Source organism: Eriocheir sinensis, chromosome 1, assembly GCF_024679095.1.
Source record: "Eriocheir sinensis breed Jianghai 21 chromosome 1, ASM2467909v1, whole genome shotgun sequence".
Lineage (NCBI taxonomy): Eukaryota > Metazoa > Arthropoda > Malacostraca > Decapoda > Varunidae > Eriocheir > Eriocheir sinensis.
In genome coordinates, this window is record NC_066509.1 from 3,348,166 (window position 1) to 3,362,521 (window position 14,356).

Consider the following 14,356-nt stretch of genomic DNA (forward strand, 5'->3'; position numbering starts at 1 on the left):
CCCTTCCCCCTCCTCTAGATATCCGTCCCCTACACATCACTGGTATTATGGAGGTTTTTATGGTGTTTCTGGTGTGTTTTCATTCACTACACAATTCCTGGATGCTTGGAATTAATGGTGTAGTTGCTGGTATAGTGAGATGGTGGTGTGGGCCCTTCCCCCTCCTGTAGATATCCGTCCACTACACATCACTGGTATTATGGAGGTTTTTATGGTGTTTCTGGTGTGTTTTCATTCACTACACAATTCCTGGATGCTTGGAATTAATGGTGTAGTTGCTGGTATATTGGGGTAGTGATTTAGGCCCTTCCCTCTGCCCTAAATATCCGTCCACTTCACATCACTGGTATTATGGAGGTTTTTATGGTGTTTCTGGTGTGTTTTCATTCACTACACAATTCCTGGATGCTTGGAATTAATGGTGTAGTTGCTGGTATATTGGGGTAGTGATTTAGGCCCTTCCCTCTCCTCTAAATATCCGTCCCCTACACATCACTGGTATTATGGAGGTTTTTATGGTGTTTCTGGTGTGTTTTCATTCACTACACAATTCCTGGATGCTTGGAATTAATGGTGTAGTGGCTGGTGTATTAACATAAGAACATAGGGAGACAGCAAGACACAGGCCTACACAGGACAGCTCCAGATTCCCCCCATTACCACCTGTCATCCTCGTCCATGTAGCTATCCAATCTACTCTTAAAACAAGCTATCATCCCTGCACTCACTACCTATGTGATTGCTGAGTCTATTCCATTCACCCACCACCCTAGTACTAAACCAATGCTTGCCTATTTCCCTTCTAAATGTATACTTTTCTAATTTAAATAATGTATTCTAATTTAAATGGTGTATTTTGAGTGATTAAATGACTTATATATTGAGGTATGAAATGCTAAGGTGCTGGGTAGTGGCTGTTTTGGCATGTGTTGAGTTAGTCCCCCTCTTGATTTATTCCTTGCTCCCAGTACCTCCTTCATATGTAGGTATATAGTTTAAAATACCTGTCGTTAGTGTTAGTGTCTGTGCTACCAAGGCCTTTCAAAATACCCATTGTTAGTGTTAGTGTGTCTGCTACTAAGGCCTTTCTATGTGGCTTTGGACGTTTTCCCCTGATAATTAACCTCTCTTTTGGCCTCTCTTCACTTTTATCTTATGTGGGAGCAGCAATTAGAAGGCTTTTTTATTTATTACTTTTACACATTCTCTTTGTTGCCCTTGAGCTGCTTCCTTCACTGTGGAAAAAAAAAAAAAATTTTGACAAAGGCCTGCCAAGAGTCTGAAGTGTTTAGGAATAAAAATCATCTTTGGACATTAGCAAAGGTGGGAGGGTGGGCGATGGTTTTGCATCTTTTACAGTCATTGGCCTCATAGTGTTTGCATGAGGAGACAGTGTATGCCAGTATGGATTGTTGTATCTGCATAATTTCTGACTTACTGGGAATGGTATCACAGGTAGTCTCGGCAGAAAAAAACTTACTCATCTGCTCATTGGTAACCTACAGTAGTTTCGAGGAACTGTTTGGGCAGCACATTTTGTTTAACGCACTTTAACACCACCACAACCCCAGTGGTCTTGGAGTACACAGCCAGCCACTTGCCAAACACTTCACTTCATATAGACTGACAGGTCTTCTGGTGTCTGTTCTTCCTATATATTCCTATGTATCTCTTTATTTTATTTTAGATGACCAGAATTGCTGTAGTACTTGATCATGTCAGAAAGTTTTATTTTCTTCATAGGCAGAATGTTGGATCCAAAGAATGGCTCATGAAAAAAGAAAACAAGAGATAGAAAGATTTTTGATGATGGCGTGGCCTCACACCTCATTCACACGGCTTTCAGTGTCGGTTGACCTGCCTTTCCAGCGCTCACTCTGAGAGTATTGATTTCTTTATAATAATCAAAATCCACTTTTCTTTTCTAGGCTTCACTTCTTTTGTGGAGTATGAAAGATTAAAAATTATAAAATTTCAGTTTGAATAATTAAAAAAATACCTCACTACAATATTCTCTCTTTTCTTCCAGCTGGCAAGAAGCTTGGCTGCTATGAAGCTTACCTGGTACTGTGGTGAGCCACCGGTGGTCCTCAGCACCCTAACTATGGACGACCAGCAAGATGAATAGACGCGGGGGCAACCGAGCAAAACGCATCACAGAGTCCAAGGCTTCAGGCAGTGCTGGCCGTGGGGCTAGGACTGCCGCCCGGAGGGAGGGAGAGCTTGCTACTCAGCAGCCCTCCCAAGTTAATGCCTCTTCAGGAAATGGCCTGCCTCATGGGAAGAAGGAGGGCGATGGCCAGACTCCAGGGAAGGCTCGCAAGGAAACTGTGGTAGTGGGCAGAGGGGATGATGGCGGTGGGCCTGGTGAGGGAGTGCCCCACGCTGGGGGGGAGTCCACTGTGGTGACCAGCCAGGGCCACACCTCAAACTCCAAGATGCCGGCTGCCACAGTGAGTCATGCCCCACGCGCTGCCGCCGCAAACTCCAGCAGGGGGTCTGGCTCTACTGGAACTGGAGGCTCAGGGTCCTCCTCCACCTCATCCAAGGAGGAGCGGCAGCCGGTTCATGATGTCTGCAAGTTACCCAAGAAGCGGAAATTTGATCCGGCAGAGCTGGAGGACATGAACGGAGGACCCAAGCCAGTGATAGGTCCTGCCAGCCAGCCTGCAGCCCCAGCAACAACCACTGCCACAGCCACCACTGGGCTGGTGGTCATGCCATCCACCCCCGTGCGAGGCCCGTCCATCAGCACCTCAGTTGCAAGTCCTGCGGTGAGTGCCGCCGGTGTCGCCAGAACTCCGTCAGTGTCCGCCACGGACACATCAACCACCCAGGGGGTGTCCACCCAGGCTGAGGCTGCTAATTCCTTGGAGAGCAAGCCACAGGACCTCAGGGTGAACACTGGGGGTGGGAGCCGCAGCAGCGTGGACAGTGAGAGTGAGGGAGGCCGAGGCGGTGCCAGCAGCAAGAATGGCCTGGAGAAGCACAGGCCGGGCATGTCTCCTGTTCCCTCCCAGCCCGTCAACATGACAAGCACCAGCCTCACAGTTGCGTCACATCCCACAGTGGCTCACATCTCCGTGGCCACGCAGGGGATGATGACCTCCCAGCGCGCCGCGCACTCCCAGTCCTCCACACAGCTGAAGCACCCATCAGTGTCACAGACTTCTTCCATCTCTCACGCTGCCACAGTCTCGGCGCACATTGCTGTCCCACAGCAGCAAGCCATCGTAACAATCCCACAGTACCAGGTTCCCCACACCACTTCTCAGCAGTTACATCTTCAGCACCAGAGACAAAAAGCACAACAGCAAAGACAGCAGCAGCAGCAACAACAACAACAACAACAACAGCAACAACAACAACAACAACAACAGCAACACACACAGCAGCAGCAGCAGCAGCAACATGTACATCAGCAACAGCAACACTCACACCAGCACCAACAAGCTCATCATCCACAGCAACAGTCACATCAGCACCAGCAACAACAACAACAACAACAAGCTCACCACCAGCAGCAGCAACAGCAATCCCACCAACAGCAGCAACAACAACAACAACAACACCCACAATCTCATCATCTTTCACAGCAGCAGCAGCAGCAGCAACAACAACAACAACAGCAACTCCAGCAGCAGCCTCACCTCCAGTCCTCCCACCACCCGACACACCAGCCTCTGCACCAACAGTCACACCACCCGCAGCATCACCCACAGCAGATACAGATTCAGCAGCAGCATGTTCAGCAACCTCACCATCAGTCAGTGTCCCAGGCTCAGCAGCTACAGCTGCAGCATACAGTCAGCACGGGAGGCCATCACACCCTACAGCTGGCCCATTTGGTGCCCCCGGCTGCTCACGCACAGCCCGGGGTGACACAGGGCTCCACGGTGCACCTCTCGCAGTCTCCGAGCTCCAAGTACGCCGGCTACAAGAGTGTTGTGGACGTGGCTGCCCAGGCCACCCTGCCGTCGCATCACATCTCCGGCGAGACGAGAGAGGGAGGCGAGGTGCCGAGGACGCCTGAGATGTGGTCGTCGCAGCAGGGCGTGGCCCGGGCGCCAGTGGACCTCAATGAGTGGCGGGGACACCGGGTGCTGGCCAAGAGGGGGCCACACTACTACCCAGCAGTGATTATCAGTGTTAAAAATGCTTGTGATCTTGTTGTGAGGATTGACGCAGAGTCCATCGGTGATCTCGTGTACAGCAGTGTCTTTACCACTGGAAAGTTTGACGTGATAAGTGACGCCGTGCCCTCTGCCAAGCAGCTGGTGGACGGGGCGAGAGTAGTGGTGCGTTTGGACAAGGAGCAGCAGATGTTTGTTGAGGGAGTAGTGTATGAGAAGCAGGGCTCCCCCACCACCCAGTACCTGGTACGCATAAGTGGAGAGACAAACGGTCAGGGCTCTGGAGTCAGTAATGATCACTGGCTCCAGAGGCCACACCTGCGGTTACTCCAGCCGCCCTGGTGGGAGGATTTGGAACCTCACGGACAGTCGTCACTACTCTCTTCCTCTTCCTCCTCCTCCTCCTCCTCCTCCCACCACTTTTCCTCCCACAAGCCTGTGAGCTACATATCCCCGGGCTTCCAGGAGACGCCTGCCCCTCACCTTGTTCCCGCCGCTGCCCCCTTCTCCCTGGTGCCCACCACCTACGGCACCATCACGCCACCAAACCATGTCACACCCCCGGGCAGCGTTGCCATGACCCCCATCAGTGGGCAGTCAGGGTCCGTGGGCCTCAGCTCAGGATCAGAAGAGTTACGGAGACGCCAGATGGAGGACTACGACAGCGATGACGACCTGAGGAGAGAGGACATCACGTTTCCTACTGAAGGTGGTAAGTGACTCCTCCTTGTATTAGTCCGCTGGGCAGCCGAGGGTGGGCTTGAAGAGAGCACTTGCATGGCTCTTCCATAAAGAATGTTATGATATTTTTGTGCATTCTTATCAGTGATATTTGTTAGTAATTATGTTGAGATATATATATATTTGCATGTAGGTGATTATGATGTAACTTTATTGCTTTTAATATATGAATATGTTTTGGTTGTGGTTTATTGGGTGGTTGAGAAGTAGCTGCTCCTCCAGGGCTGCCATATATAGTACACATTGCTTAGGGGAGCTCCGTCCCAACCTGCCCCCACAAGGTGTCCTCGTCAATACACCTGACTTGTTTTCGCTCTTCTTTTTTCTCATGTACCAGTATGTTTAATGTTTTAGGTGGTGGAAGTAAAGGGGAGTGCAGAAACCGTATCCTGTTTTTATCTTGTATAACACATTTTTATCAGTGTACCGACCTTGGCAATGGTGGTTGTGGTTCCTTGACAGTAGACTGCCATGTGTCCCTCGGGGGGTGGGCACTGCACTAGCCCTGGAAGCTACTGGGGGCCTATCATAATGTAGCTCAGTACTGATGAGTAATGTCCTGTGCTTGTGTGCCTGAGTGAGTCACAAGCACAGGGCAGGACACACGCAGGGCCTTACTTAGTCGTCCAGGTAGGAGGTGCCATAGGAGGGCTGCTCTCTCCCTCTGGTCTCCAAGGATAGTTTGATTCTTTGCTTAATTAGGTTGAGTTCTCTTTTTGAAGTGCATACTTTTGATGACCCCAAAAATAAAATGAAGTAATCAGTAATAAGTTTTAAAGTGCATATTTTTGATGACCCCCAAAATAAAATGAAGTAACTGGTGAACTGTGTGCACGAGTTTAAAACATGTCATGCCTCGAGTCTTAAATAAGCATCTGCATGCATAAATATATTAAAAAAACAAATATTCTGTCATACCATTGTTGGTTATCAAAATACACAGCTGTGCCGTAAATCAGGGTGACTGGGCTATTTTGAAGGTTTTGTGTTCCGTGTTCAATGAATACCAGCGATAAAATGAATTTTTCCTCATTGAATTATTTTTGTTCTGTTGTGCCTTTATGAAATATGACATAATGCTGAAATTGATAAACAATTCCCTCTGCTGTTCACAATAATCTGCAAATATAACAATGTTAATTTTGTTCTATTCAAAATCACCCTATAACTTAATAAAGGTTTTATCTGCGACCAAGCAACACATTTGAATATATCAATGGTTTTCTGTTTTATGCAAGTTTCCAAGCCTGTATGAAAACACTATTTTATCTGATGCCACCGTGTCCAAAGTCACCTTGATTTAGGTTGTATTGCAGAGTTTTTTCCCTGAAACTTCATATGCTTGTGTGATTGATGCCCATATACAGGAGGCAGTATTTGAAACAGCACAGCCTCCAGCAAAAATTCTTCAATGATTTTTTTACTGACTCAGTTTTGAGTTGTATCAACGACGAGCACAGTACTTGATGAGCCTCGGTGCCTTCATGGCAGTCTGTGTGAGCTGAGGGCACACGGAGGCAGATAACCTGAATGGATTGGCCATGCTAAGGACACAAGCATATTTACCTAATGCTCTTAATGCACTTCTGTTAATGTTGATTTGAAGCTGACAGAAGCGTTTGCTAGTGTATCCAGTTTTGTTTTGTGTTCCAAGATTTTGTGTTTGTTTATTCACATCTCACTTGTATGTATGTGAGTCTCTGCCTGATATTTTACCTTATAATTTGATTGCAATATTATGCTACATCTTAAAATATATACATGATAGCTTGTCAATTTTATTTTATTTAATTTTGTATCCTTTTCTGTTGATGTTTATTATGGTGTTATGAGCACTCATGTTGTTGATGTTGTGTGCAGCAGTGGGGTGACAAGTTGTGTCGCTGCCTCTCCTCAGTGCCTCAAAATATATATAAAAAAATCTTACCATAATCATTCTTCGGAGTTTGTATTCAGGACATAAACATTTTCTCTCAAGACTTCTGAACCTTTGTTAACATTTCTGTGAACACATGTTACTGTAGACAGGCAAGTTACTGATGTTAGGATATGTAAGATTCAGTAGTGAAAAACAAGGTCTTCATGTTAAATAATTCCTGTGTTGCATTAGTGTGGCTTTCCATAAGGTTTGTATCAACACGGCTTAAACGCTAGGCTAATTTTTAAGTGGCTGCTGTGATATATGAAAAGTATATATTGCCACCACTGTCCTGGCATCTCCTTGGCTGTGTTTGCCATTACTAGAGAATCGTTTCCTTCCAGGCCATTACAGCGGCAACCATCGCTCCTTGTCGCTGACGCCCGGTGCACTGGGGAGCAAGTATACGAACGACCCTAAGCGTACCTCCATGCACAGCAGAGGCTCCACGTCAAGCCTCATAGAGCAAGGCAGCATTGGCACCACCACGCCTCGCTCCACCCCGGTGACACCCAGGTATAGTCTACTTTGAGGGCCATATTCTCGTGAGGACTTGCATGACATAAGGTTGACAGTTGGTACATTGCCAGCGTGTGTTTGTCAATTGTATGCACCTTTTCAGTTGGCACTTATTTCAGGTTAAAAACTACCATACTCTGAAAAATAAAAAGAGATACAGAAATAGAATGTCAGAGTAAAATGTGATTGTCCAACTTCATTTTATTGTGTGTTAATATTAATTTTTATGTCTTGACTCAATTTTTCAGGACAGTTTTTACCCTGATGTCATTATCCATGGTTCAATCTGACTCGCAAGCATCCCCTACAAACCTCACTAACCTCCGCACCCCACCCTCATTCGTCCACACAGGTCAGGCACTGCTACGCCGCTAAAGTATAAGAAAGGAGAGGTTGTGACTACGCCCAACGGCATTAGGAAAAAGTTCAATGGCAAGCAGTGGCGGCGGCTGTGTGGCAAGGACGGGTGCAGCAAGGAGAGTCAGCGGCAGGGGTACTGTTCGCGCCACCTATCCATGTACGGCAAGAGGCTACGCAGCTCCTCCATCACCTTCACTCCGGGGTAAGTCTCGGCTCACGCACCAAAAGTCACGTTATCCTGAAAAATATGAAGAAACGAGGGGAAGGAAAAAAAATCCTCAATGTAGCTACTGGTGTCTGTTGAAAATAGTTAGTGAGAGATGTCTAGTTATTTTGAGGGTAAGGCTTTGTCACACTGCCCTGAAAAAAAAGAGGAGAAATAAAAGGAAAACAAATAATCAAAAAAATGTACTTCCTATGCTATAAAAAAAGAAAAAATGAGGTTCTATGGCAACAACACCTTCCATGCATCTCTCATTTTCATCCTTTATCATGTTATTCATATCGAGCGTCTTCGTTACCGGTGCCTGTCCGAAGTCTCACTCTTCCCTACGCCTTGCAGGAAAGACACCCCCAGCATGGAAGGCGGATGGGAGGAGATATCCTGTGATTCCGACACCTCCCCCAACTTCAATCTCACCGCACCTCGCTCCCAGGACGAGACAGAAGCTGCTAATATGCTGAGTAAGGACACACTCGTACCATCCGTGTGTGAAATATAACTGATACTTTGCATTATGGTGTGTGTGTGTGTGTGTGTGTGTGTGTGTGTGTGTGTGTGTGTGTGTGTGTGTGTGTGTGTGATGCATTACTTTCCACATCTCTATAATCACACCCACTTACACCCATCCATGTATTAATTTCACAGCCATTTTTTTCAACAGTATCGCCACACCTCTATAAGTACACCCAGTTACACCCATCTATGTATTATTTCTCACACCTCTATTATTGCACCTAACTACACCCATCTATGTCTTAAGTTCACTCCCATTTTTTAACAGAATTCTCACACCTCAATAATTATACTCGGAAACTCCCATTTATCTATTATTTCCACACCCATTTTTTCCAACAGCATTCTCACACCTCTATTATTACACCCACTTACACCCATCTATGCATTATTCTTACATCCAATTACTTCAACAGTGACTCTGAGCAACTCCTCGAGATCAACAACACCGGCGGGGTACTTCTCTCCTACGTCTATCTCCCCTCGAGCTATCCAGAGCCCGGTGACGGTAGGCCCCAAAGGCAACGTGTTCATGCCCATTTCCCAGCCCGGCGCCGCCATCACCTCCCCCACCGGGCGCCCCTGGACCACCCACGACAATATCAACAGGCATCCAGCGCCGCTCCTGCCTCAGAGACAAATTATTAGGTGAGTGTTACCAGCGGGCTTTTATTTTTTATGCCCTTGAGCTGCTTCCTTTCATGTCCTCCTCCCCATGGCTTCGGAAACCTGAGGAAGGCATGAACGGATGTCTGTTATTCAGTGAGCTAATGTAACTTGACCGATGTTTATGAGCGATGGTTCCACTTTTTGTGCGGCTACGTTTTGTATATTTTTTTATTCATATTTGTTAGTTTGGTTTATTTATTGTTTTGTCCTCCACAGGCCTGAGTTGCTTCGTCCGGTGACCAAAATGCCGCCAACTATGGTACATGTGGCCGGTGGCACGAGTGTGATCCGTGCCTCTCCCAGCCAGGGTGTGCCAATGGGCCAGCCTCAGGGCATCACCAACCCACAAGATGCAACAACACATCAAACCCCCGAGTCAGTCATCCAGGAGAGGAGGTACATTCATAACTTCTCTCGGGGCATTGGCATCAACAGCCAAGCCCTGGCCTCGCATCAGGGCCATGGGTCCAGAATCTTGGCTCCTGGAGTGACTGTCACCTCGGCCAACAACCAGGCCACCGTGGCCATCCTTGAGAAGGTTCTCACGTCCTCGGTGCCCCACACTGCCAAACCCAACAATGACTCACAGCCACAAGATCTCTCAAATAGGTTTCGTCCTTTAGATAAATCGGGGTTTAATGGAGATCAAGCAACTATCGTGGTGGATGAAGCTGTAGGGTCCACTGGTGAACAGATGACTGCGGAGACCACAGGGGAGCAGGAAGGGCTGCTCTTACGTGCCAACAATGCCGCGGTGAGGGATGGCATGATAAGCCTCCCGGAGCAGGCGTCTTTTACTACCAGTGGCGGGAAACACGATGCCGGTGAGGACAAGAACAGCGTCGGCAACCAGGCAAAATCCGAACTCACCACGCTGGCCTCACCCTTCACCACCAATGGGGGTGCCGTCATCATCACCACCCAGCAGCGGGGTCACGGGGCCACTGCCGAGCACGTGGTCATCCACACACAGGCGGTGAAGGAGGAGATCACAGTGGAGGCCAAGTGGGACAATCATCACCAGCAGCAGCAGCAGCAGGGCCAGCAAACCTACCACTGGAGTCAGCTCGTCCCTTTCATCACAGCGCCGAATAAGAACGCATCTGGGCAGCAGCAGGGCAAGGGTGAATCTGATCCCAAGCCAACCGTGAACGGGGATGTGACGGTCAACGGGAAGGGGCCCACCGGCAGCACCAGCGAGGCCCGAATGTCCGAGAGCGGCCAGTCCCGGCGCGAGTTGTGTGGTCAAGATGTCGACATTGACTACGGCGATGATGACGACGTGTTTGTGTCCGACCTTGACGCCTCCACTACTGCCACCACTGACAACAAGGGCCGGACGCGCTCCCTGGGCTCCTTCTCTGGCAAGGAGGAGCCCAAGAGTCCAAGAAAGGTAAGGTTATAGAAGCGTAATGATGTATTTACCTAGTCATAGTTTTACGGGGCCTGGGCTTTATGCTCGTGTGGTCCTGTCTCCGTATCTGTATCTATCCAACTTTTCCTTAAAGATTGCACACTCCTCGCTGATATTACATCCTCACTCAGTCTGTTCCAAACCTCTGTATTTCTTTGTGGGAAGCTATATTTTTTATGTGTTCTCTCAGCTCTCACAAGTATTTCCAAAGTCACAAAGGAGATTAGTCGGGTTGTCATGAGTGTTTTTCATATTCATGGTGCAGAAGCTTTGTCAAACTGTCACTAGGTTCACGAAACTACCCGTGGAAAATTCAGCGTTGCCAGATTGTCGTACTCAGCCTCCTATGTTTGACGATTTCCGACCCCAAAACTGCCTCTTTGACCCCAGTACCTGCCTTCATATATATTTATCGTTAAAATGGTTAATTATTGGTGAATCTTGGCAATAGCTATGGCTCAGAAAATACCCTCAACTTTTATATATGTTAACTGTGAATGGGTGAGCTAGATTGATGCCCTTCCGTGAACCTCAGTAATAATCGTAGTAATAATAATAATAATAATAATAATAATAATAATAATAATAATAATAATAAAAATAATAATAATAATACTTCCCACGCCTTGCAGGGTAAAGCAGACAAGGAACACATCAGGCGGCCGATGAACGCCTTTATGATCTTCAGCAAGCGACACCGGCCTCTGGTCCACCAACGCTACCCCAACCAGGACAACAGAACAGTGTCCAAGATCCTGGGGGAGTGGTGGTACGCCCTCGGCCCGGAGGAGAAGCAGAAGTACCACAGCTTGGCATCGGAGGTCAGTAACAGTTGGCACCATTATTGTTTTAGTCATCAGCGTCATCACAGTTCCAGGTTAGTAGAGAGGTTAGGAGAAGGGCTTTTTTGTTGCCTTCTTGTTTCATGCCCTTGAGCTGTCTCCCTTGCTGTAATAAGTCACCACCACCATCACAGTTTGACTTCAGAGGTCAGTAAAAATTGGCATTATTATCATTAAAATCATCACTGCCATCATCATCTTGACCTCAATGCTTACAGTGACCCAAATGATTTTCCGCTGTCAGGAGAGGTTACTTTCCACTTTTAACCTAGGGCAACGGAGTGTGTAGTGTGAGGTCCCAACCATACCCAGAGATCTGTTAGCATATAGCTCTTATAAATGTTCTTTTGGGGAAGGTACTGGCAGGCGATTGTGAGTCCAGCACGTGATCAAACCCTTGGTGAATGATACACACACACACACACACACACACACACACACACACACCATTTCTACAGGACATCCCACAAACACTTCCTGTCACCCGTGTTATGAGCATTTGTCAGGTTCATGAAAGCTGCAAACAATTTCCTCTTCTTCTCTAGGTAAAGACACACACACTCACATTCAACTCATCAACTCTCCTCCTCTTACTTGCTGTTTCCTACCTCTTAAATTCTGCCGCAGTGTTGCATCTCTCTATCTTCTATTGATATTTTCACGCCGACTGCTCTTCTGAATTTGCTAACTGTATGCCTCACCCTCTCCCGTGGCCTCTCTTTTTCTACACTTTTTTATGCCCTTGAGTTGCTCCCTTTCCCGTAAAAAAACAAAAAAACAAAACAGTAACGATTGACTGAAAGTTTTCCCTCATGTCCGCAGATCAAGGAGCATCATTACCGAGCTCACCCAGACTGGAAATGGTGTAGCAAGGACCGACGGAAGACCTCCTCCAGCTCCAACAAGAGTGATGGGCCCCCATACACCCCAGGGGCTCAGGGCGTGGACAGCATGCCTCTGACCCCTGGCGGCACAAACAGTGGGCAGGTGTTCACGCCGGGAGGCCCTAACAGCAGTGGTCCGCCCCTCACCCCCAGTGCAACGGCAAGTGTGTCGGACTCCACGGTCGGTACCAACAGAACAATACAGGTGTCTGCTGCAGGGACCCAGCTCACTATATCCCATCCAGCCGTCACAACCAACAGTACGGTAAGGCTACCTCCACCTCATCTCTCATATGTCAGTTGGTTGTTGTTTCTCAGCCCCTTCAAGTTAGTCACAGTGGTTCCTTTTCCTGTCCCATCGCCATCTCATTGCCTTTTATTTTCCTTCCATTTCGCTTTAATGTTGTAAATCAGTTCCCTCGTAACCTTCAATATCTCATCATGCACTTGTCACCTCATTTCCTTTAATTTTCCTTCCACTTCTCTTTAATGTTGTTCCCTCGTAACCTTCAATATCTCATCATGCACCTTGTCACCTCATTTCCTTTAATTTTCCTTCCACTTCTCTTTAATGTTGTTCCCTCGTAACCCTCGGTATCTTATGCACCTTGTTATTTTCCAGGTCAATAAGCAGTTTCTCGTGCCTGGTAACAGCGTTCAGGCTGGCTCCAGGAGAGACACGGTAGGCTCGGTGTCCGATGACGACTCCAAAATGGTGATATGCGAAGACAGACCTCCGGAGACGAACGCCGATCCCTCGTCCAACAAGGCAGGCAAGTGTGGTGAGGCCGGCAGAGAACCAAGAAGATCCATCGGCCATACACAATTTTTTTTTAATCATATTTCATCATATTTCATCATATTTCAAGTCATTGTTAAAACAGTGATCTTGGATTCATATGTACTACTTACTAAGACTCTGGCTAGACTTATGGGTTAATGAATTTCGTCATGGTTTATTCACAGACTCAAGTCATGAAATAGATTTAGCTTGCAAAGAACATGTTGGAGATTCAGATTCAGAAAACCAAAGTGATACAGAGGTCAGCCAACGATTACGAAGACCTTATTCTCCTTCAGGTGGGGGAGATGTTAAGTACAAGCCCAAGGCCATCAAAGGAAGGTAAGGTTCATTGAGTATTGATGCGAGAGTGTAGCGTAGCGTTGATGAAGGGAGATGAAAATGTGTGAAGATGAGAAGAGAGGGGAAGGATAACTGTGCATGATGGGAAGCAGGTCATAAACAGATCCATAAACAGACTGAGAATGAAAAAGACAGAGAAGAAAGTGTGTGAAGATGAGGACAAGGGAGGGGAAGGATAACTGAGCATGATGGGAAGCAGGTCATAAACAGATCCATAAACAGACTGAGAATGAAAAAGACAGAGAAGAAAGTGTGTGAAGATGAGGACAAGGGAGGGGAAGGATAACTGAGCATGATGTGAAGGTCATAAACAGATCCATAAACAGACTGAGAATGAAAAAGACAGAGAAGAAAGTGTGTGAAGATGAGGACAAGGGAGGAGAAGGGTAACTGTGCATGATGGGAAGCAAGTCATAAATGGACAAGGGAGAGGAAAGAATAACTATGCATGATTTTTTTTTTTCAAGGGCGTAAAAAAAAAGAAAATAATGAAAAAAAAGCCTGCTACTTACTGCTCCTGAATAGAGCACAGAGTCATAAACGGATCCATGAAAGTGGAGAGTCTTGTTGAATGAGGTCAAGTTGGATACGGATGGCAAACTGACAATTATGTTTTACCCACCTGTTATTCTTTTCTTAGGCAATCCAGGATCAGAATTTTAATGCTGAATTTTGTGCTATTTTGTTCCCCTTTTCCTTGCATGCACTAATGACCACCCCATTGCAGACCCTCGGTGGCAAATGAAGAAGTGGTTACCTTGTATGGCCCAACCGGAACTGCCCAGTTTGGTGCCGATCAACTTCATGCTGCCGGAAAACAGTCGTCCCTCCACCTGTCCTCCACTCCCACCCTCCACATCCCCACCACCACCACCACCCTGCAGTCCACGGGCAGTGCCTTCAGGTATGGCTTCACGTTGTGTTGGGAAGAAGGGGTCAGGTGGAGGATGTTCTGTGCGATTTCTTTTAACCCGGTAGCAGCAGGGATCATGTTTC

At 47.2% G+C, this 14,356-nt stretch overlaps 1 protein-coding gene across 5 annotated transcripts in view; it reads left to right on the plus strand.

The window, feature by feature from the left end:
* The window catches only part of LOC127009214 (protein capicua homolog), a 95,001-nt gene that overhangs the window by 64,163 nt on the left and 16,482 nt on the right, over positions 1 to 14,356 (plus strand). For 4 of the 5 annotated variants that reach the window (XM_050882184.1, XM_050882388.1, XM_050882100.1 and 1 more), the window contains exons 2-12: positions 2,030 to 4,845; positions 7,137 to 7,308; positions 7,664 to 7,873; positions 8,234 to 8,355; positions 8,824 to 9,055; positions 9,293 to 10,469; positions 11,123 to 11,311; positions 12,155 to 12,481; positions 12,839 to 12,989; positions 13,183 to 13,339; positions 14,088 to 14,264. In XM_050882184.1, coding sequence (XP_050738141.1) covers positions 2,121 to 4,845; positions 7,137 to 7,308; positions 7,664 to 7,873; positions 8,234 to 8,355; positions 8,824 to 9,055; positions 9,293 to 10,469; positions 11,123 to 11,311; positions 12,155 to 12,481; positions 12,839 to 12,989; positions 13,183 to 13,339; positions 14,088 to 14,264 — 5,639 coding nt within the window. In that variant the 5' untranslated portion in view covers positions 2,030 to 2,120. The remainder of the gene's footprint in view (positions 1 to 2,029; positions 4,846 to 7,136; positions 7,309 to 7,663; positions 7,874 to 8,233; positions 8,356 to 8,823; positions 9,056 to 9,292; positions 10,470 to 11,122; positions 11,312 to 12,154; positions 12,482 to 12,838; positions 12,990 to 13,182; positions 13,340 to 14,087; positions 14,265 to 14,356) is intronic. The other variant, XM_050882306.1, reaches the window with a different exon arrangement.